The following is a 23,652-nucleotide window of genomic DNA, read 5'->3' on the forward strand; positions in this document are numbered from 1 at the left end:
TCACAGCAAGACAAGAAAACGATATATCCCAGCACGATTTTTTTTATCCCATGGGGCGTTTCCACTCAAGTAAGTCAGGGACATAAAACACCTTCTGTCAAATAAACCCGTACTTCTTCAATCTAAGTTCCAAAGGACTACTCGCGTCCATTCATTGAAGATTCTTCTCACAACCGCGAAACCTTATTCAACTCATTTCAGAGTGGAGTTAAAAATACGACTGTCTTTCCCCTTAATAAAAGCCACTTGCCGGCAATTCAGGGCTAACCTGCAGATGATGAATGAGCATGCAAACTTGTCAAGGTGGGCAGGAGGAGCTACAGTATGAATGGAAACTTGTCATGACAGAACTCATTTTTCATGTCCAGAACGACACGTTTTTGCCGTGACATTGGCTGCAAAAAGCACCTTTTCACCCCGCAGCAAAGCATTCTCTTATAGCGATACCCCAATTCTCTGGTGGTTGCCGTCCACGTTTTTAATTTCCATTTTGGTGGCGAAATGCTGATGGTGCAGAAATTTAACGACACGGCATTCAGAAGCGCGCCAAGCATCCTCTGCGACGTACGTGGCAAAATGATAAGCGGCATAACATGAGCGCCAGACTCAAAGGGCACCGGTTAGCCGAGATTTAAACCAATCGCAGTCCGCCGGTCTGCACCGTTGATTTTGCAGGTCGCAATTTATACAGGCAATTTATCAAGGCAACTTCTCCTCAGACTTGAGGGCGAGGGCGGTCTTAACTGGAGCTGAGGATAAATCGTGTATCGCTCACAGACTCAAAAAAGGGAAAAAACACATCCAAGTATGGTATTTTGGAACCCACATAAGGCAAGATGGGGAGCAAAAACCTTAGCGAATAAGAAGTGAATCCTTCCCGCATGCAAATGAAACGCCACGTCCTCTAGCTCTACTTCGGCAAACCTGAAAAACCCGCCGTCGCCCGCCAACTGAAAGACGGATGAAAAATTTCAATGAGCTTAACCTTTAAGAGTGCCAGAGCATCTTTATCCCTCGGTAACAGCCTCGCGATTCCGCAGCACGGCCAGCCGAACCTCAGCCTCCGATTGTAAAAAAAAATAATAATAATAAAATAAAATTCAAATAAATCAGACGTTAAAACTGCGCCGTACCTTTTTAGCGGCAACGCTTAAAGGACCGGTCCCGCGGCAGGTGCTTCCCAAGGACGGAGACGGAGGCGAGAAAACGATGTCGGTGGCGGATCGGTAGCGTAAAATGGTTCATCGGCGCAGGGCAGTGAGGAGCGTGGCCGGGCGATGCAGGGGAGAGACCGAAAGAGGAGGAAGAGGATGAGGAGGAGGAGAAGGAGGAGGAGGAGGAGGAAGAGGAGGAGAGAGCCAGCACATCGAGCATCACTCAGCTCACACTCGTACCGTTGTGCAGCAGCAGCAGCAGCACACACACATCAACACGCCCCCTTTCTCCCGCTCTCTCTCTCACTTTCTCCATCGCTTACACGTCTAGTCGTAAGGACTCCCGCACACGGGGTGCAGAGAGGCAAGGTTCGTCTCCTACCGTTCTCATTGGTTAAGATCGGGTGTTGTATTGGGAGGTAGGGGCACGATTTTGAGAATTTTCGTCCGTCGGAGAATCCACTCAAGGTCGTTTGAGAGTCTTTGGGTTTGATCTAGTTTTGTTGGAGAACTTTATAGTGTGGTGTTTTACAAAGAATCTCTATTTGCCCAGCACTACTGCATTGGCTAGGTACTAGGTTTAGTCGCCGGTCTTTTGGTCGCCGGTCTTTTGGTCGCTGGTCTTTTGGTCGCCGGTCTTTTGGTCGCCGGTCTTTTGGTCGCCGGTCTTTTGGTCGCTGGTCTTTTGGTCGCCCGGAAGGTTATTTATAATTACCATTTAAATCGTTGCTCAAATTCCCTAAATACAAACTGCGAATGACTATTTAATCATACTTAATGCCCTAGTAATTATTAGGCTAAAGAAAAGCTCCAAATTTCCCAGACTTTTATTGTTTTGTGTTGGAGACCTTGTTAAGACCCTGACTGACGTCCCTTCCTAAGGGGACAACTCATGTACATACAAACTCTTATACACTCACACGTAGGTTCAGTGAAACTGCTCAGGGCCATTGTTGGCTTTTATTATTGCGTAGACCGTGTTGTTTTGTCGCTGGTCTTTTGGTCGCCCGTTGTTTGGGTCCGGGCGACCAAAAGTCCGGCGACCAAAAGACCGGCGACCAAACGACGGCACACGAGTTGCAAAGACTCCCGCACACGGGGGTGCAGAGAGGCAAGCTTCGTCTCCTAACGTTCCCATTGGTTAAGATCCGGTCTCGTCTTCACAATAGGATAGCGCACGACCACTTGCCAACGAGAAGTAGTATATACTCCTCTCGTATTAGCGATCGCTCCGCCATTCGCACTGACTAACGGGGAGAAAAAAACGAGGGAGTTTTAATTCTGCATAGTATGCTGAGTATGACCCAATCTTGACAGCATGAGATCCAAATATAAAACACAGTAGTCATCTAGTGTAAAGAGAAAATAAAAAGGACAGGTGCTCGGGGCTTGCTCAAGGGCACCTCAATGCTGGTCAGACAGCAGATTAGACAAGACATTTTTTTTCCATATAGCTCGCTCTGAGATAGAAATGACATTGAATTCATGGAAAAACGACCAATTCTCACTTCATTTTTACCAGAACGCTTTTCTCAAGCCCACAAAATAGCGAGAGAGAGTAAACGTCGAAGCCAACGCTAAATATTGTGGGATTTTATCAAGAAAAACATCCACGGATCCTACCTCGAGGCAACCGCGTGTCACAATGCGTTAATGTCAGATTTGCCAGCCACTTCTAAAAAGGTACACTCCAAGATAACCATCACCATCCCAATTCGCTCTGGTTTAACTGGCCAGGGGAAAGGTCGCGTCAGAGGTCAACGCGGGCAGAAGCACAGCGGGGAAAGCTTTGTCCTCACATGACCCCAAAACCACTCACATTTTTTTTTCCGGCGAGGAGAAACCACCAGTTTGCAAATGAAAAAATCGAACACTGAGCTACTTAACTTAAATCCTTTGCCCATAATCAGAGCATCGTATTCTACCGCGGGTAATTACGAATTCTCCTCAATTAAGCCGAGCTAAGGCGACCGCCTGGATGGCGACGCGGGGTCGAACGGGGCTTCGGGGCTGGGGGGGGGGGGGTATCTCTCGCGGGTCAACGACGTGTCGGGCTCACCTCGCTTTTGGTCCAAGCGCCCCTCTCGGCCAGGGGTCTCGGGCTGGCCGCGCTCTCGCTCCGACGCGTATTTAGGGGCTTCTTCTCCAGCCTGCGCGTCCTCTGACCACCCATGGAGCCCTGGGGCGAAAAGCAATGGGCGATAACCGCGATGTGAGCCGCGTAGCGATAGTGTGGCGGATGGACGACGTACCATGACAGGCCGGTTCGCACGCCACCCCGCTCGCTCGTCATGGTCAGATGCGCCGGGCGGCGGGATGATGTCATAACGTCAGATTATAAATATCTGTATCCAGCAGGGTTACATAATAAGTGGATGTTGGATTACGGTGCGTACACACAGACGGCGGCGGCGGCACAGCTGGCGCGAGGAACGCATTAGAAGCCATGGAAAATCAATTGTTTCGGGGTTGGGGAGTTTTGCGGTGGCTTTTTTGGGGGGGTTGGATGATATTGGTGGGAAATTTGGTTTAGGAATTAGGTATTGTTTTTGGGATTATAGACAGGTTCGTTAGAAATGAGATTATAATATCGTGTGCAGTTTTTTTGTTAATGTACATCTCGTCAATTTATGATTAAATTATAGACATTGCAACATTACAGTAATAAAATACGACCTTTTCTGGTTGAGCGTAGTGGCAAATTTGGTGAATGGAATTGTAAGCAAAATAATTTTGATCAGGTCGAGGCATTTCTCAATCTTATATTGTTCATTTGAAATTAATAATTGAATTTATTCTTTCCGGGTGGTGTAAAAAAAATGTCGAGGTGGACAAAATCATTTGGGAAACATTTTTATTTTTCATCGTTTCACAGAACTTTGATAGCGAATCTACTTGGTAACATTTAAGCAACCACAATGTGCCCTTAAAATGACATTCACAGACATTTATGGCATCACAGTCACAATTTAACATTTCTGTATTAATGTTGAGGAAGGCAACCTTTGGTTTGGTAGCCAAAATGAATGTTTCTTTGACTATCAGTTATCGACATTAAATTCATATTTCACTGCCATTAATGCAGAAAGACGTCCAATCCAATTTGACTGGGAGGGCTGTATCCAGTCAAACTGGATTGGACGTTTATCGCCGACAAATGAGCTCATTCCAAATTTCCTCCAGACATTTAAACATCCAAACCAAGTGTCATTTATAGACTCTTTTAAGTCATCAATAATATAAAATATTTTGTTTTGTGACCGACATATTAAAATGAAATTCTATGACTATTTCTCAGTCACAAATGGTAAACAAAACACAAAACGTACATTCCTTCTTAGCAAAATGAGTAGCAAAAACAACCTGAGAAATAGCACTTTGATTCAATTTACATTTCAAAGTTTATCATTCCTATTCGAAAAAAGATCAGCAGAAAGCATTGTTCAAAATGAATAGACTGGCACATTCAGTAAATTTCATTTTTGCAAATATTTTTTGGGGGTCTTTATACTACTACAACTTTAAAATACAATACTAGCACAGAATTAGAAAACAAATGTATAAGAGATTAATTTATTGGTCTGACTATAAGACAGTGTTTTTTGCATTGAAATAAGACTGAAAAAGTCTCAGTTGTCTTAAATTTGGGGTTTTGACATTACACCCATTCACAACGCTAGTTGGCGCCAAATATCTTTATAGCAAATGCTGGCCATTTTGATGGGTAATGCAGTTATTGCAATGTTGTTGTTGTTTTATCACAGTAGATTGGTTACATTTACATTTCAAAAATCAGAAGCCATTCATTTCCGAATGCGATTGCACTTTAGTTTCCATATGTTCAAATATTACGAAAATAACATGCTATTTCTCTCGAATATATTTTTAGAATCAATTGTTTCAGATCTACAGTAATTATTTTCTGTATAGAAATTGAATTTGCTGTTCAAAAAGTCTTTTTTCAAACTTGAGTCTTGAAAAAGAGGAGGTCGTCTTATACTCGGGCCAATACAGTATTTGTTTATGTATTAATCTGTGAACAATGTATATACCATTGGATCAAAAAGTGAAACTAGTCAGTTGTACTTATTGACAATGAGGTTAGGACGTCTCGACGTACCAACGTGAGCGTCACAATCCGGTGTGAATAATGCCAACAAGTCTGTAAGACAACGTGTCATACCTGATTGTATTTTCCCGTGTAATGCTGTTTATACGGTGAGTGAGATGGCGCTATTGTAAGCTTTATCACTACAGGAACAAGAGATTACTGTGAGGTCGTGACCTGTGTAATCCTTCACCCAAAGGCCCCGACGAGTAAAACAAGGACAGCCCAAGAGGGAAAAACCGAAACAAAAGAGGAAATGAGTCGGAGTAAAACTATCTTAAAAATTGGACCACATATGAATTTAAATCTAATTACAACCTGACTGTGTCAAGCAGGAGGTTTGGTCAGACCGACGGACAAACCGACAATCAAGGCAACGATGGCGAGGAGGATCAGGAGAGCGAACGCGAGGATGATATATTTCTGCCAAAAAAAATGTGAGGTTAGTTGAAATGTATCTTATCAAAGTTGGACTTGGTTGTTATAAAGTGATACTCACCCGTCTGGATTTTTTCTGGTATCTTACGGCTTTTTTTGTTTCTTCTTTAGCACGACAAATGTATTCGGCTGCATTGGAGACATTGTTTTCAATGTTGTTGACCATTTCGCCCTGTAAAATATGTTAAAAGTTTGTTTTGTTTGAGGCAAATGTGCTTTTTGGGGAGGTTTTGAGGTCAATAAATTGATAGTATAATGGTGTAATTGAGCGATTTGTAGTTTGTCACCTGCGTTTCGACCAGCATTGCCATGTCCATAAACATGGCGTGTAATTCCCGGATGCTGGACTCCAGTTGGATGATGTCCTGATGTCGTGACTCTATTTCGAACGCAGCCTGACGTGTGATCTTGGAGTCTGAAATGATCTAAAAATCCGGCAGATTATCCGTGCTAAAGTGTTTAAAAACGAGATGACAATGTCACGTTCGTACTCGTCGTGGGAGTTGATCGAATTCTTACATCAGATGTGAAGATGGAAGGGATTCCGCTCTCGAGCATGTCTTCCAGTTCTTCATTGGTGGTCACTCGTCCTGCTAAAATAATTAAGGGAACTTTTCAAGCACGTTTTGCAGCACCCAATTCTTCCATTGATTTATATTCCATCTTGTCAATCAGGCAGTTTAAATCCATAACCTAACAACAATTGTCCATTTTATTTTTAGGTTCTTGGGGGATACTGTGTTACCCGGCAAAAATAAACGACGATGGACTGCAGACCCCTCGTCAGTGGCAAAAAAAGGTTCAGTTGTCTAATGTTTAAACATATGACTTTGCACTAATGTGATACCCAAACCTGAACTTTAACACATAAAATAATGCAATCTGTTTAATCCCACAACAACAGATTATAGTGTGGTATTTTGCAAAGAATATCTTTTCCAAGCACCACTGAATTGGCTAAACTAACAACCGTTAAGAGAGACTTTTTGCACGGCAACGCGCTCGTAACATAACATAAACAAATTTAAATGAACTTGGATTAGGATGCAGACACACTCAAAAGTAAATGTAATCTAACCTTACACTAAACTTCATTCTAATTTTGTTTTTTGATTAGGTTGTGTTGTTTAGCGGTTTATAATCCCACCGAGTTGTGGGGACATCTGTCAGCGTAGCTGTCGTGTTTGCCATTTAAGTTGAATTCAAGTTGCATTTAATTAGTCATTTCTCCAGGGCTAAATATCGGTCAAATTAGCTAAATGACTCTTTTTGCTCTACAAAAAAATGCATGCATGCTTTCCAATAACAATTTAGACCAGATGTATTACTTTTTGCATGGCAACGCGCTCGTAACATAACATAAACAAATTTTAATGAACTTGGATTACGATGCAGACACACTTAAAGATATGTTTAATCTAACTTTACACTAAACTTAATTCTAATTTTGTTTTAAATTTTGATACCTTTCTTCTCCCGGGTTGGCTCTATTTGCCCCACCTCCACCCTGACTTTCAGATGCAACCTATTGAGGGTTGTTGTTTGTATTTCCTTCAAAATATTCCCCAAATGATGCACACAAATGTCCTCACAATAGGATAACGCACGACCACTTGCCAACGAGAAGTAGTATATACTCCTCTCGTATTAGCAATTGCTCCGCCATTCGCACTGACTAATGTGGAAAAAAAACACTGAAAAAATGCAACACTCCGCCCAGTGCTCGTAGAGACATTACACGAGGGAGTTGCGACCAGAAAGACAGTGGCCATGATGACTCATATCTCAAGATAAATATTTGCCCAAAATTTTACCCCTATCTCAAATTGCTCGTACATAGGGGCACTCGTATGTCGAGGCATTACTGCATATCATTTTAGGATCAGGCGTCCCCAAAAATAGAATCAATCCCAAACAATAAATAGACAGCAGTCCCTCTCATACAGAAACAACTACCAAGACTATAAACAGAAAGCTTCCCCTGCGGACTTCACCTCTGCCCCTGTTGCTTAACCACTCCCCTCAGGAGAGGAAAGCACTTATTGGATGTAACACCCCTTTTGTGTAGGCTTTCCCTCAGAGAGATTCAAGCTAACACAACAAAACACCCCCATTCACATCTCATTCAAAGTGAATCCCTCACTATAACGCCCAAATAAAAGGTCACTTATTGTGATGTCATTGACGTTGTCACTCCAAAACAGCAGTGTGGGTCGCAGGTGAAGCTGTCACACACAAAGCAACCCAACCCTCTTCCCGTTGTCCCGGCAACACCGATACAGTGCACGGCAGAGTCTCCAGTATCAGGCTCACCAGCTCGAGTGCAAAGCTTCTCATTAATGCTGGCCGCGAGGGCCTGGGGGAGCAGACCTATTTTTCACTATTGTATGGTCGTAATGGGAAAAATACAAAACATCTAGTAGGCGCCGTGCAATACTTTTAATGTGGGGCATTTAGTTCTGCTACTTAAAGAAAACGCACGCCGCGTATTGTGGCTGAATTCACAAATGTCGGCTGTACAACTGTTCAAATAACGCATATTTTTTAGGGATTCGCGTATTTTTCGGACTATAAACCGCACCAGTCAAAGAATACAAAGTGAAGAGGAAGAAATAAATAGTTCAATTTTTGGGAGGGCAAATGTTTTTTTTTTTTTTTAAATCAGAAAACAAGTAAAAACACACCTTATAGTAACTAAAATTGAGAATAACGGGCTAAATAGGCGACATATGTTAACATAACAGCTCTATAAATAAGTAGAGCCTAAAAATAACATAGCGGGCAGTCGGCGGTCAGAGAGAAGAAAGAAAACGTGAATTGAACTACAAACTATTAAAAAAAAGTGGGACTTATAGTCCGGAATATACGGAATCTCCGATTATTACCAATTTCGTCATACGCAGTTTCTGGGTATGATGACAATTAGTCTTTTTTGTCGAGTCAATGATGATGACAAAGCCTATGTCCGATTATTATTATTATTATTATTGCTAGTCCATATTTAAAAAAATAACATAGCAGGTTATCAGTGGTCAGAGAGAAGAAAAAAACTGATAAATTGCACTACAAACTATGAAAAAAAAAGTGGGATTTATAATCCAGATCTGTCAGATTATTGTTATTCCATATTTAAGATGGGCTATGATTGGTGTTTGTCACTTACTTATTTCAAGTTGTCTTTGAATACGTCCTTTGCTTCGCTCCCGAAAGGAAACTTGTGTCTCATTGTACTGAGTCATGACCTCCACAAACTTTCTGGACAGCACCGTGTGCTAGAAATAAATCAAATATTCATGTGAGCATAGCAATAATGAACTAAATGATGTATTGAATACTTATTAGGTAGTAACTTTAAAGTGACCTGTGTTTTCTGTATCCTGAAGTCAACAGAGGCTCTGTTAGCCGCATCATCTTGAGGTATGTTTTGCTCCATGGCTTCAGTGGGAACGTAACACACGGGTGAAATTCAGGTTCAAGGACGCGTGGGAGAAAAAAATTGTGGGGAACTTACATTTGAGTTTGGCTCGCACCACGTTGGCGTTTCCTTTAATGTCGTTGGTCAGTGCGTTTAATTGCTCTTTTGTCCCTACACGAAAGCAAGAAAAACACACCTGACTCTTACTGTTATAGTGAGTGATCATATATACACAAAATTATAAAAACGACCACTTATTTACACATTGGTTGCAATTTCGGTGCTAGGTGTCCGGTGCATTTGGACTGTTAACGCATAGCAAAATGGATTAGACGTCTATTGCCGTCAATGGCAGTGAAAGATGAGCATTTCTAGCCAGGTCGTTGAGTTTGAATGTAAGTTTGTCATTGTCAATTGTGGCCAGGAAGTTGAATTGAAGGCTTTGATTGTCATTATACGAGTTTAGTGAGTGTTAAAGCTTCATCACAAAGTGCGTGAATAACAACAACAAAGAAAGGGACAAATAAATAATCAATAAATAATAAGAATAAACAATAAATAAGTTGTCAACGTAATACGTAGTCAACAACATAAATAAGTAGTAGTGCAGAAGTAACAACAACAAACAAACAGACAAATAAATAATAAATAAGTAGTCAACAAAGAAAAGTAGGGAAGTGCACAAATAGCAAGAACAAACAAAGGGACAAATACATAATCAATAAATAATAATAAACAATAAATAAGTAGTCAACATAATACGTAGTCAACATAATACGTAGTCAACATAATACGTAGTCAACATAATACGTAGTCAACATAATACGTAGTCAACATAATACGTAGTCAACAACGTAAATAAGTAGTAATGCAGAAGTAACAACAACAAACAAACAGACAAATAAATAATAAATAAGTAGTCAACAACAAAGAAAAGTAGGGAAGTGCACAAATAACAAGAACAAACAAAGGGACAAATAAATAATCAATAAATAATAACAATAAATAAGTAGTCAACATAAGACGTAGTCAACATAATACGTGGTCAACAACGTAAATAAGTAGTACTGCAGAAGTAACAACAACAACAAACAAAGAGACAAATAAATAATACATAAGTAGTCAACAACATAGATAAGTAGGGAAGTGCTCAAATAACAAGAACAAGCAAACAAATATAAAGAAAAATAGTCAATAAATAATACTACTAAATAAATAATCAATAAATAAGTCATAAATAAATAAGTAGTCAACATAATAAATAAGTAGTAGTCATCATAGATTAGATTAAACGGACTCTGTGTTTATAATTGTATTGATAATAATGATGTGTATGACAGATATTCCGAAGCACACCATTTTTCTTTTGGATTTTGATAGTATGTTTCTAAGAATTTCTTGAAATGAACTTACTGTCATCAGGGTGGGGTGCAGACAAAATCATGCTGTGCATCTTCTTCACATCTTCCACTTGTTGGTGTATCCTCTCAATGAGCCCTCGAACCTCCTCCACCTTAAAAATGCAACATTTTCAAAGCAACCCTAGCAGAATGGACTTCTTTCTCATGTTGACTGACCCTCCTAAAGAAGCCCTCCATGAAGCCATCTCGATCCACGCAGACTACCACATCCTCCTCCGCTGAACGTGTGCTCTGTTCGTGATAAATAAGAAGGCAAAGGTCCACCTGGCGTCCTCTAGATACGGAAAAAAAGCATCTCAACTTACAACAGTCAGCTCAACCAGTCGATCCTTCATCACAAAAGCCAGCTCGTCTCCTGAAGAGTTTACTTCTTCATTCTATTCAAAGTCCCTCAAGGTCATCGAGCCATGAGGAGTGAGGAACAAATTTGAAAAAAGACCATTCCCACTTGGAGATCTTTACTCCAATAACTCTTCCTTGTAAACGCCTTTTTACGTCCCTCCCCTTGACGCTCTCTAGAGATGAAATCAATCCATCCTTAATCCAATTATTTCATTCAACTGACACGTTTTTCTGTATGATAAACTTCACAAGGGAAAAAAATGTCATATATAGTGTGACGAATGCGCAACAAATTCAAGAGACGGTCAGTGTCAGAATGAATAATGGTCGTTAAATGATAGATGGGGTGCGATTATTCAAATGGCCGCCAGGCGTCACTGTATGAGCACATGTTAATGTATAAAAACTTGAATCCAAAATTGAAAAATTAGCACTAAGTATTTCCAATAGGATGAAATAAGGTAGAGCATGGTTAGAGATGAAATAAATCCATCCTTAATTCAATTAATTCATTTGAATTTAAATATTTGTCATTATACAAGTATAATGAGATTTAAAGCTTCACCCTGAAGTGCACAAATAAATAATGAGTAAATAATAATACATAAAAATCAATAAAATAAATAAATAATCAATAAAATGTAATAAATAATCAATAAAATGTAATAAATAAATTAGTAGTCAACATAATAATAATCATAAGTAGTCAACATAATAATAATCATAAGTAGTCAACATAATAATAATCATAAGTAGTCAACATAATAATAATCATAAGTAGTCAACATAATAATAATCATAAGTAGTCAACATAATAATAATCATAAGTAGTCAACATAATAATAATAATCATAAGTAGTCAACATAATAATAATAATCATAAGTAGTCAACATAATAATAATAATCATAAGTAGTCAACATAATAATAATAATCATAAGTAGTCAACATAATAATAATAATCATAAGTAGTCAACATAATAATAATAATCATAAGTAGTCAACAACATAAATATTTGATTAAATCTCCAGGTTATACTGCATGATACATTTCAAAAGGATTAAAAAAAACTATATATTGTGATGAATGTTCAATTCAAGAGACGTTCAGTATCAAAATAACAGTCGTTAAATGGTAGATAAGGTGCGATTATTAAAACGGCCGACAGGTGTCACTGTATGACTCAATGTTAAAAAAAATCAAAAATCGAATCCAAATTTGAAAAATTATCGCTGTATACTTCCAAGGGGATGAAATAGGGTAGTATTTTTGAACATGTTTAGAATAACTTGTGTGTCATTGATTTTATTAGCACATTATTGGGCAGTTTTCCCTGTGATTGAAAGAAATCATACTTTATGATGAGTGTGTCTTTGAAATAACAATCCTAGATCTAAAAAAAATTAATGTATTTACTACAGTGTTTGGGTGGTAATCCATCCTGCCATCCTGTATGCAAAAATAACGTCATCTACTCAGTCACTGGTCCAACGCCCCTCCTCAAAAGCTCCAAAAAGTACGTTTTTTTCCCCCTTCCAACATTCACTCCAACTCAGTCAGTCCACACACTTGAGCACACCACAACGATTCCTTGTGTGTATATTGGGACACTCCTAAAGGATTCTTCTCTTCTTCTTTGTTAAACTTAAAATGAGAGGAAAAAAAAACCATTTCTTCATTTAAACACTCCGTTCAATTGAATTATTCTGCATTCTGGACAAGTGGTCTCCTCTAAGATTTCCTTGGAGTAATGGGTGACCTTTCTTGGAATCATTTTTACTTGTGGATGTAACTGTGTGATTTGAATGCTATTTTTTTTGCCAGTTGGCCCTTGAGAAATCATGGATCTTTCTCTGGGAATTAAATTATTGACTGTTTTTTTCTCATCTGTCAAGGTAAGTCATATTTTTAAATGTCAAGCGTGACTTACTTACATGGAATATTGCTTTTTTTGGCCTTGTGGTGATTGGCAAATGGTATAAATGTGGTTTCTTTTCAGGTTTATGCCCAAGTGGCGCATCAGCTCAAGCATCCAGGTAGATATATTTGACATGTGCACATATAATTTTCCCCAAGTTATCATGTAAGGTGAATGAAATTGAATTTGTTGAATATTTTGTGATGAGAAAAATATTTTTAAAGAGGAATCTATTTTACAAAGTCCCAATTCTTCATTCTTTTTTTCTGACTTGTGCACATATAGACACATATAATCAAATAGCAACACATAAGAGACCCTTCAATAGTTATTGTATATAGAAATTACAAATTAAAATGTCTTCTTATTTAATGAAATGTTTTTTTATTGTTATAGAGCACAAAACTAAAAACATTTCTTTAAAAAAAAATTATTTTTTATTTTTTTTCTGATACGATGCCTTTTATAAAGGTGTTTTCTGCCCATCAATTCAATTTTTTGCTCTGGAAATCCACGTTGACCCCCGAATTGTTCCCCCCAGGCTTGAAAGTCTTGTCTTCCGCCGCACATTATTGGCCTCTGGACGCTGTGGATGGGATCCACGGACTACCTGACCAGATTGGAAACAGACCAGGTTATGTTAACGGAAGTAATATAAGTATGTGTATCTCACCTCTGCATCAGCAAACCGTTCTTTTCTGTATGAACCACGCATGACCTCATTCATGTTTTTCCACTATAATCACCACGCTTTTCAAAATGATCGAATGCAGGGGTGTCAAACTCGGATTGCTTGGCAGGCCGGGCAAACTTATTTTTGGCCCAAAAGTTAACTTACTGACGTTCGTTTATTCGCCCCCTCCCTGTCAAAGTGAATTGGACATCTATCGATCAGGCAATGAGTTCATTTTGCGTAATTAATTTTTTTTCACTTCCATTTTAGGGTGCTTTCAGGTCACTTCTGGTACATTTTGGATAATTTCCTATTGATTTTGAGGGACTTTGCGGGATGCTTCTTGTTCGTTTGTCGGTTCTTGCTGATATTTGGGCAATTCCATGTTACTTTTTGATGGCTTTGGGGCATTTGTGTTCCTTATTAACTCATTAAATGTGCTGTTTTGATGGCAGGGGGTGAATGAACCAATGATATTGCGGATAGGAAATTGAGCAAAGTGCAGTAGCGTACGCAAAACTCACAAACATCCTGTCGAAAAAAATGAAAGCGTTTAATTCCATACGTAAAGCTACAAAGTGCCCGTGGGCCGGATCGGACCCACGAGCGGGCCACTTCCGGCCTGCGGGCCGCACGTTTGACACCCCTGATCTCATGCGATCATAACGCGAGTGCTAAACTTTAGCATTGATCATGACCTAAAATCCCAAATAATTGTGAATTGAAGTCCATGAGCCAAAAATGTTTGTGTACTTTTAGTCATGTTGTCAAACCTTGTTGGATTTTGAATGCGATGAAGTTGAAGAGGGATCGGGTATAGACTTGAGAATGCCATGTGAAGTCCACAGCTTGGAGTCACTTAGCTCAGCATCACTCTCTGTCTCATACCTGCGCATCATGTCCCTCTGGTTGTCTTTTGTCTTTCACCATCTCCTCTGTTGTGTCCATTTAGGTGTCAATCACATCACTGTCTCTCCATTGTATTTGTCCAGCTCTCAGAATCCACAAGCACACTGTGCTCCCTTCCTCCCATAACACTTCCTATGTGTATACCAATGACTCTGCCTACACTAACATTTCTGCAACAGTAGGTGAGATATCCCCATCCCCCCCCACCCTAAATATCCACAGACGTATTTAGTATATCGCATGTCATGCCACATCTGTCGCCTTCCCCCCCGCACACATTTAATAAATTTTCTCACTATTCTCTATGTGCATCCATGCAGCATAATGTTAACCTAGATTTTTTTAACTGGGAAAAAAATGAAATTACTATGGAGTGTTCTGAAAGTGACAGTACTAAACTTATCCCCATAAGGGAAGCGGGGGTGCTGGAGCCCATCCCAGCTAACTACAGGCACTAGGCAGGGGACACCCCGATTCGGTGGCCAGCCAATCACAGGGCACGATGAGACGAACAACCAATCATACCTAAGGGCAATTTAGAATGTTCAACTAGCTAGCCTAGCATGCATATTTTTGGAATGTGGGAGGAAACCGGAGTACCCGGAGAAAACCCACGCACTTCCAGGGCGAACATGCAATGTCCACACGGTGAGAACCAACCTGGGATCGAACCCTCGACCCTAAAACTGTGAGGACAACGCACTAACCGCTCATCCATTGGGCCGCCAGTATAAAACTATGATTTTTTTTAACAAATTAAAAATGCTACATAGTTCAAGTAGGTTTAACATCCCTGAAAAAAGGACATAACTGCATAATTTTTGAAAATAGTTACTATAAATGGGTAATATGTTGTGTTGTAAAGAGTTTTTTTTCATTGAGACGTAGTTTATAGTCACTTTTGTCTTTACTATGTCCAAATCCTAAAATCCATTCTTGATTTTTGTTGTAGATATTGTTGAAGGAATGGTCAATAATGGCATCTACTTGGATGGAGATAAAGGTGGTACTTTTCTTCACTTTGGAAGCTACCAAAATTCTTGTATTAGTGACCCAACATTGTGTGGTCCTGATGGTACGTATTCAATCGTACAAAGTGTACTAAGGGAGTAAATGCCATCAGATCATAGCAATTATAAAAGTTTTTTTTGCCTTCTGTTTTTATCCCACATAGGGATCACGTTCTCCTTTTTTTGGAAGAACCACGAAGCGGAATCGCGTTTCGCAGTGACGTCTGGGGGTAAAGTTATCTCTAATGGCTTTTCTGTCTACACCAATCCTCATGGCGGATACGTGGAGTTCTACACTCGAGGCAACAACCACAGATGGAAAATTAATATCAAAGTTCCAGGTACCACAAAATCATGAACACATCATCTGTCACAAATATTAAAAGCTTCACGCCACAAGATGACTTGCCTTCGATTGGATAAATGGTCAAGCACATTCAATTATGATTTTTAAAAGTCTGGCTGGGATTTGAATCAGAATGAGTTTTAGGCAAGAGAGATACGACTTTTTGTTTTGAGACGGCTAGTGCGATCCTAACACATACCTGTCAACAGAAACGTTTTTCCTGTATTGTATAATTTTTTTGATTATTTCAAATTGTGTACGTCGTAAAACATCTTTTGTATGGGATTTTTGAAGTACATTTTTTGTCAAATTGATCTTGTTTTCGGCTCTAATCCGGATTGTCTCTGTCAGTGGTAGGAGACGAAAACGTCATCGTCGACTGCTAATTTTGTGCACCCGCATTCCCCTTTTTCACTATATAGATATAGCGCGTCAGCAAGCAATGTACCCAGGCAGTCAAGCTGTTAGCATTATACTGCGACATCTACAGAATCTTGAATTTAGCGCATACTGATTGGGCACCCCGTCCACTTTGTACTTTTAAGTGCGCCCTATGTGAGTAAATATGTGTATATGTATTTTTTCATCGTATAATAAGGGGAATTGTAATCATTAATAAGCAGAGCAATTGGCCGAGGTTGCCAGGTATGCTAACATGGCTTTATTACTCAAACTGTCTTCCAAGACAACCAGAAAATTCCAGTTGTGGTTCTTTCAATAGCCTGAGAAAGTTTTGAAAAGGTGTTTTCTCATTGAGATTGTTTTGCCTTTGTATTTTTTTGCTTTTGTTTTACACGCCGACCCGGTTCCACATTGAATTGTTTCGAGTTACGACGGATCAGCGTTCAGCTGGTTGTCATCCAGCATGACGCCGACCTTTCAGGGAAGGTTGTCTTCGGGGAAAAACGTCTGAGAGGAGATAAAAGCATTCAGGTGTCCTGTGACAAACATTGTTAGAACTGAAATGTCACGGTATATCAATAATTTTTTGAAGGCGTACATTTCAAATGAAATAATGGCTTAGTCTCAGACATGTTTCAATTTTAACCTCAAAGGCTTATTAGATATGGTTTAATTTGAAATGATTTTTAGAGAGCCAATGATTTCCGCTGACAATACTGTTTTCCATGAGTTTTTTTCAGAACAAAATCTATTTTTTAATGAAAAACTGACTGCAGTCTAGTCGTACTGACTTTGTTAATTCAATGAGTAGTCGTTTGGGGGTCCTCAAAATGTTCTTGCCTGTTCTTGTGGCCCTCAGAACCTTATTGGACACATATTCTCTTTACCTGGAAAAAGACGGCGGGTCTGAAGGTTTACATAAATGGCACCTTTAATGCCGGGGACGAAAATGGCAGCACTTCCGAAAATTACGGCGATCCCTTCCCTGATCTGGTGATTGGAACCGGCAACGATAGAACTTATGGCCACTACGTGACGGGGGCCTTTGACGAGTTTGTCATCTGGGAAAGAGCTCTTCTGCCTACTGAAATTTTTCAGTACTACAGTGCTGCTATAGGTAAGAAAACATGCTAATAGATAGTATTTTATTTTTTGTTTGTTTGTGGTACAGTGGTACCTCGAGATACGAGCTTAATTCGTTCCCGGACTGAGCTCGTATGTCGATTTACTCGTAAAACAAATGAATGTTTACCATAGAAATGAACTAAATACAAATTAATTCGTTCCAACCCTCTGAAAAAAACACCAAAAACAGGATATTGGATTGGAAAAACATTTTGATTTATTCTAATTCACCATCCATTAACAAAGTAACAAATAACTAGTGGTTTAATAGTACTAAATGTGTTTAATAGTACTAAAATTAGATGGCTTTCGCAAAGGGGAGAGAGAGAGAGACAGAGATGGGAGGGTTGACTTTTTGCACGGCAACACGCTCGTAACATAACATAATTTTTTTTTTAATGAACTTGGATTACGATGCAGACACACTCAAAAATAAGTTTAATCTAACCTTACACTAAACTTCATTCTAATTTTGTTTTAAATTTTGATACGCTTCTTCTCCCGGGATGGCTCTATTGGCCCCGCCTCCACCCTGACTTTCAGATGCAACCTATAGAGGGTTGTTTGCTTTTGTATTCCCTTCAAAATATTCTCAAAATGATGCAAACAAAAGTCCTCATAATAGGATAACGCATGACCACTTGCCCACGAGAAGTAGTATATACTCCCGTCACTCTCGTATTAGCGATTGCTCCGCCATTCGCACTGACTAACGGGAAAAAAACACTAAGACTATATAAGGGGCCTGTTGACACTCTTTGCACCTGGGCCAGTTTCACATTTGCTCCGCCCCTGGAACGATGACATTATAGCAAAATATGACCATAGACGACGAGCCCAACGTCTGAAATGTAGCTGCTAATTAGTTTTTGCCAGAATCAAGGCGTATTATTATTCAAAGAGTCTGATGTAGTGTTTCCGAACAGTATTACACTTCCCCTGAGTACACAGACTCTCTGAATCTTCCATTGAAACAAAGGAGAACTGGCAGGAATGAGCCAGACTAATAAGTGTATCCATATTTAGGCATTGGCAGCAAGCTGTTTTCATTAAAACTCGACATAAAATGTGTTTCAGACTTGCTTAGAGGCGCGTGTTGGAATATTTTATTGGTGTGGGTGAAAATTTCAATCGTTTTTCATGACCGAGTTTGGGCCAATCTGTGTCTGATCCGATTTAGCAAAGCAGAAATAGAAATGAAGTTAACCGTGACTTTCAATGTGTTGAATTGTGTAGGTCACGCGATAGAAGCTGCCACAACGCCGGGTGTTTTTAAAGAACCGGCGCTCGCTACAACAACTGTGGTGAGTTGATGGATTTTGGCATTTGGTCACATTCCAGTGGTTCTTTATAATATACGATCATTCACACAGTGATCAATGAGTCATGACTTGAAATGAAACACAACTCAAAAGTCCCTTAAAATGCCCAAAAAATAACCATGTATTTAGGTCATGGCTCTGGCTGCTAAACTTTCTCTTTTAGCAAAGTTATTAACTGTTGACATTCCTCATCTTTTTTGAATGTTGAAGCTCAACCAAATACACGACTGGGTTAATCAAAGCCCCAAAAAAAGCAGTTTTTAAGTCCAATAAGCTGATATTATTTTTTATTTTATTAGATTGATGCAGAGAATTAAACATCGCAAGTGAGTCTTCGGTTAAATTCCCGGAACATATCATTTGTTTTACAATATACTCTGAAATTTAAGTGTAGCCTAGAAACTTGATTATTGGATTGGATAACTTTTATTCATCCCGTATTTGGGAAATTTCATTGTCACAGTAGCAAGAGGGTGAGAATACAGACACAGGAAAGGCGTTTTAGACATAAATAGATAGGTAATAAGCAAGTTAGTAAATAAATACATAAATAAATAAACGTGTTGCTTATATATATACATATACACATACATATACATATATATATATACTAACAAATTCAACAAATATAATCAAATTCCCAATATAAACTTGATCAAACGACTTAACAATAGGCAAACATAGCATGTTACTTTAGACAACTTCAGATTTTTTTCTTCTACGTCACCTTTGTAGAACTAAAGGGAAGTTTTATTGTTTTTTTACAGTACGAGGCATAATAAAAAAAATCTCCGAAATTATTGGACCCAAATTTCTGAAGAATTTGCTGCATTACATACACTGGAACTCCCTGGTTACCGCTTTGTAATAGTAAACGTGATGTCGGTTGTTTCCTCAGAGAGCCATCCAAGCGAGTCTTCCCGTGGTGGACGGTATGCTCGAGGAGGTCCGAGGCTCCCAGGATCCTGAGTCCATGCCAGTTTTGGGCTTTCTGAAGGTCCTACCCAATAAAACCATTCCTCACAATACAGCCAACAACCTGACACAGGTTTGCAAACAATCCAGCACGATGCAAATTGCCTTTACGTGCAAATTTAACATCAATAATTTCACTCTAAGGCTTTTCTCATAAACGTGGAAGAAGTCCTGCTGAGTCCTGGACTACCAGAGGTAAACGAGTTCTTTACGAACCCGATCGAGCCCACTAAATAAAACCCTGGCATAAATATTGTGAATTCAAACAAAAAGTCCAACGTAACGCTTGTTTGTATAAAATGAATCCGCATCGTCGTTATGTAGAAACAGGGCTTTTCGTGATATAATTCCTGCTCAAACTTGGTTTCATATCCAGACATAATAGTGCCAGATGAAAGTGTGTGGTTTTAGAACACCGAGTCTCCAAAATAAATGCGCTTGTTTTGATTTTTGCAAACTGAAACAGATGTTGCACACATAGGTGATTGCAAAAGATAGCCTTCAATGAATTGCCTTACCTTCTGTGGTCACTTTATGTGCTTTGGGAATTTTTTACTGGGTTCTTTTCAGCCAAAGAAAGTGCATTCATAAAATTGGACAATTCCATTTAAAGTCCCAGTAACGCCTCAGGGGAGACTTCACTGAGCCACAATCTATAGTCTTTTTTACTTGCAAAATAAACCCCCGCAAAAAGTGTAAAATACAATTTTAATGACTGCAACGCAGACACTGCCGATATAGGCCTGTATTTTTTTTCTGTCCAATCGAGCGCTGCTAGTGGACTAGCCGGGAAGTAGCCTACTCTGTTGTTTTGATCAAAACATTTTACCAAGACTGTTTTGACCAAGAGACTAATGAATTTCCAATGAAGACTTGTTAATAACGACATTTTCACGTCTTATTTCGTCTCTTCATATTCCGACTCATCGCACGATAAAAACAGCGAGTCTCGACTACTGTTTTCCATTGAGTTGTAGTATGCCCTCGGCCGGAATCCTAGCCTTTGACTGTCATCGGTTTCAACTATGCAGAGGCAAACTTTTAACATCCAGTGTTTTTATCGGAAGATTTCAATTTCATATTCCGGCTCATCGCACGATAAAAACAGCGAGTCTCGACTACCCTTTTCCTTTGAGTCGTAGTACGCCCTCAGCCGGAATCCTACCCTTTGATTGTCGGTCGGTTTCAACGATGCAGAAGCAAACCTTTAACATCCAGTGTTTTTATTGCAAGATTTCAATTTCATATTCCGTCTCATCGCATCATAAAAACAGCGAGTCTCGACTACCCTTTTCCATTGAGTCGTAGTACGCCCTCAGCCGGAATCCTACCCTTTGATTATCATCGGTTTCAACCATGCAGAGGCAAACCTTTAACATTTAGTGTTTTTATTGCAAGATTTCAATTTCATATTCCGACTCATCGCACGATAAAAACAGCGAGTCTCGACTACCCTTTTCCATTGAGTCGTAGTACGCCCTATGCAGAGGCAAACTTTTAACATCCAGTGTTTTTATTGCAATATTTCAAGTTTGCGAGTTTAATCTTTGCAAAAACAAATTTTCAGGAGTCCGGCTCTGTGGTCAGCGGCTTGATCGAAACCGTGGACCGAGTGATGGACCACATGGTGGCTAACTTGGAACCCAGTCCAAACTCTCTCATCTCCCTGGGAGGAACGTCATTTGTTGCAGGTCAGTCCCAAAAAAAGCAAAAAGTGACTCAGTGTTTGTACTTGGTGTGGTAAGACCGTTAAGACAAAGATAAGTGGTGCGTAAACCTGAATTTGTCATTTTCATTCACATCAACAGATATCCATTTTCACCAGTCCGGGTCTCGTTTAGTTTTTATGTGTCAGCGTTCCATCTTTGTTTCCGTCTCTGCAGATTATTCCTTGCTGAAATTTCCCGAAAACTACAATTTGCCACATTACCGCTTCCCCACTCAGGGAAAGAGCTACATATCCGTACCCGGGGAGGCTTTCACCATGCAGTGTAAGTGATCTTTTATCTAAAAGTCACCGCTTCCTCGTGCTGGCGTCGGAATGTGTCAGACTCTCGGCTGACGTTTTTTGCCTCTAAATTACTTGGCTAAGATTTAAAGCTAATGACATGCTATGGTTTAGCCGTGTCGGGGATTGCCTTTGTTTGACTTTATGGGTTAGTGTAGAACTCCAGCGCTGACTTTAAGACGAGTAATTATGCTTTCATTCAGAGTGACATTCTCCTCTTTTTCCTCCGTCGTTAAAAAGGCTGGGGAATTTAGAACGGCTATTACGCCGTGCATTTCAGCGTGCTGGATTTTATGTGCAGGTCATTTTTACCTGCCGCCATATATCACAGGTGCTAAACTCACCACCAGGGGACCAGATGCAGACCAACATATCATTTTGTTTAGCATGGTGACATTTTTTTCAACATACTTAATATGTGCATTGACTTTGTTTTTTTGTTCAAATTTAATAACCGTACTACAGAGTGAAAGATTAAGGAGGATAGAAGTGAGAGAATATTTAGTGTTTTCTCATTTTGTCAATTTTTTTAAATAAAATCTGTTTTTTTATGCATTTTTATATTTCCTTTGCAGAAAAGTGTGGAAAATATTGTTTCCTTTTTTGTTTGTAATTTAAAAAAAACTGATAACAAATTAAAAGAGTGTTTAGTTTTTGCTCCTTGATATAAAATATAATAATATTTTTTTAAAATGTAAATAAAAATAATATTTTTTTATGTTTATATTTCAGAAAAGTATGAACAATATTGTTTCTCTTTTTTGTTTGTAACTTTGTTCGTAAACCCAGAAATAACTAGTTAAAAGAGTTTATTTTGTACTCCTTTTTAAAAATAAAAAAAGAATATTTGTTATATTTAATTTCAGTTTCAGAAAAGGATGAACAATATTGTTTCCCTTTTTTGTAACATTTAAAAAACTAAATGGAAATAATAAATTAAAAGAGAATATTCATGACACTAAATCCAACTTTCGAAGAATAAAGAAGAGATCTGCTGTTTTTTTCCCTTTAAAAACAAACAAACAAGTAAACAATAAAAATCAATATTTTTAAAAAGATATTTACTCTTGTGCTATCCGTGACAAAGACACATTTTGACACCCCCGAGCTCTAGAGAGGATCATTAATTTATCATCATGAAATGCGCTGGACGTGGATCTAACGTGAACAAAACTACGTAAAAACAAAGTGAAAATCCTTTGAAAAGAGGAAAAGGCAAATGAAGGACTTCCTGCACTTCCATTGTTTATGTTAGAATCTTAAAGTAGGACTATTATTGATAATTTGTCAGATTAGGAAAGGGCAACTTGACCCTCAGCGCCACTGGAAACATCACATCAGCTTTGCTAAGAATTGCCTTCCCAACCTCCTACCTTTCACCAAGCTACGAAATATTCAAATGTTCTATTTGGAGGCCATCGTCAGCACACGGCGGCAAACGGGTGTTAATTAACTTCTCTTCTTCACGAGCATTTTTGCAGGCCCGCTTGACATTTTTCCCCCCGATCCACTGGGCTGTGCCCTTTTGTTTTCTCACCAGCCCAAACCACCATCGTGGGTCTCTTTTACCACAACATGCACAGCTACTACAAAGAAATCAGCCCTGCCGAGACCAGGTAAAATGTCACGTCAATTTGTTCGGCCAACACAAATGTTTCTGCTGATTATTGCGGGCGCTCGAGCTGCTTAAGCTTTGTATGGACTTCCTGTACGCTGAGTCCGAGGCGCCCGTGTTTCCTGAACAGCCAATTCCTGGAGTCGGGGTCTTATCTGGGCCCTGGCCTATCTTTAATCTCACCACTCAAGTTCCACTGACCGATACACCCTGCTATTAGCGACGTAGCTCCATTACGCAGAAAAGCCGGCTCGTTTTTGCTCCGGATTCCAGCTGGAGTGTTTTATTTTTACTTCATGTGACGTTATTTTCTTCTCTTACTCAATTTGTACACTTTATATTGGCCTGTAATTGGGAAAAAATAACATGGCCATGATCATTTGCAGGGTCTCTGTCCAAATTTCCTATATTTTTCGGACTGAAAGTCGCACCTGAGTATAAGTTGCTCTAACTCAAGGGTGTCAGACTCGG

At 39.3% G+C, this 23,652-nt stretch overlaps 4 protein-coding genes across 6 annotated transcripts in view; 2 read left to right on the forward strand and 2 right to left on the reverse strand.

Annotated features, from left to right (window-relative positions):
• Window positions 1-3,433, reverse strand: part of rimbp2b (RIMS binding protein 2b) — a 70,736-nt gene extending 67,303 nt beyond the window's left edge. The window contains 2 exon segments of the mRNA XM_077601561.1: window positions 3,214-3,333; window positions 3,407-3,433. Coding sequence (XP_077457687.1) covers window positions 3,214-3,333; window positions 3,407-3,409 — 123 coding nt within the window. The 5' untranslated portion in view covers window positions 3,410-3,433.
• Window positions 1-5,617, forward strand: part of piwil1 (piwi-like RNA-mediated gene silencing 1) — an 82,502-nt gene extending 76,885 nt beyond the window's left edge. The window contains exon 28 of the transcript XR_013300409.1: window positions 5,412-5,617. The gene's annotated coding sequence lies outside the window, so the exon portion shown is untranslated. The remainder of the gene's footprint in view (window positions 1-5,411) is intronic.
• Window positions 4,579-10,761, reverse strand: stx2b (syntaxin 2b). The gene is made up of 9 exons (XM_077601567.1): window positions 10,693-10,761; window positions 10,529-10,628; window positions 9,212-9,286; window positions 9,062-9,135; window positions 8,864-8,972; window positions 6,220-6,293; window positions 5,988-6,125; window positions 5,762-5,872; window positions 4,579-5,685 (listed from the first exon to the last, which is right to left on the reverse strand). Exons 1-9 carry the CDS (start codon window positions 10,711-10,713, stop codon window positions 5,590-5,592), a joined length of 798 nt encoding a protein of 265 aa, XP_077457693.1. The 5' UTR covers window positions 10,714-10,761; the 3' UTR covers window positions 4,579-5,589.
• A 1,237-nt stretch (window positions 10,762-11,998) lies between these two features.
• The window catches only part of adgrd1 (adhesion G protein-coupled receptor D1), a 28,427-nt gene continuing 16,773 nt past the window's right edge, over window positions 11,999-23,652 (forward strand). The window contains exons 1-13 of one of the 3 annotated variants that reach the window (XM_077601563.1): window positions 11,999-12,773; window positions 12,878-12,914; window positions 13,338-13,454; window positions 14,462-14,560; window positions 15,331-15,453; window positions 15,553-15,729; window positions 16,996-17,253; window positions 18,498-18,565; window positions 19,482-19,631; window positions 19,703-19,753; window positions 21,126-21,249; window positions 21,442-21,549; window positions 23,107-23,182. In XM_077601563.1, the coding sequence (XP_077457689.1) occupies window positions 12,720-12,773; window positions 12,878-12,914; window positions 13,338-13,454; window positions 14,462-14,560; window positions 15,331-15,453; window positions 15,553-15,729; window positions 16,996-17,253; window positions 18,498-18,565; window positions 19,482-19,631; window positions 19,703-19,753; window positions 21,126-21,249; window positions 21,442-21,549; window positions 23,107-23,182 (1,442 nt within the window). In that variant the 5' untranslated portion in view covers window positions 11,999-12,719. The remainder of the gene's footprint in view (window positions 12,774-12,877; window positions 12,915-13,337; window positions 13,455-14,461; window positions 14,561-15,330; window positions 15,454-15,552; window positions 15,730-16,995; window positions 17,254-18,497; window positions 18,566-19,481; window positions 19,632-19,702; window positions 19,754-21,125; window positions 21,250-21,441; window positions 21,550-23,106; window positions 23,183-23,652) is intronic. The other 2 variants (XM_077601564.1, XM_077601565.1) reach the window with 2 other exon arrangements.

Source organism: Stigmatopora argus, chromosome 5 (genome assembly GCF_051989625.1).
Source record: "Stigmatopora argus isolate UIUO_Sarg chromosome 5, RoL_Sarg_1.0, whole genome shotgun sequence".
NCBI classification, from domain to species: domain Eukaryota; kingdom Metazoa; phylum Chordata; class Actinopteri; order Syngnathiformes; family Syngnathidae; genus Stigmatopora; species Stigmatopora argus.

Bases quoted from the DNA above. Each gene is read 5' to 3' on its own strand.
- stx2b (XM_077601567.1), bottom strand. From the start codon at position 10,713: ATGGAGGGCTTCTTTAGGAGG. The intron at 9,287-10,528 runs GTAAGTTCATTT...GCTTTCGTGTAG, and splicing joins TGCACCCCACCCTGATGACA to GGACAAAAGAGCAATTAAAC. The intron at 6,294-8,863 runs GTAAGTGACAAA...TAATTATTTTAG, and splicing joins TCAAAGACAACTTGAAATAA to CAGGACGAGTGACCACCAAT.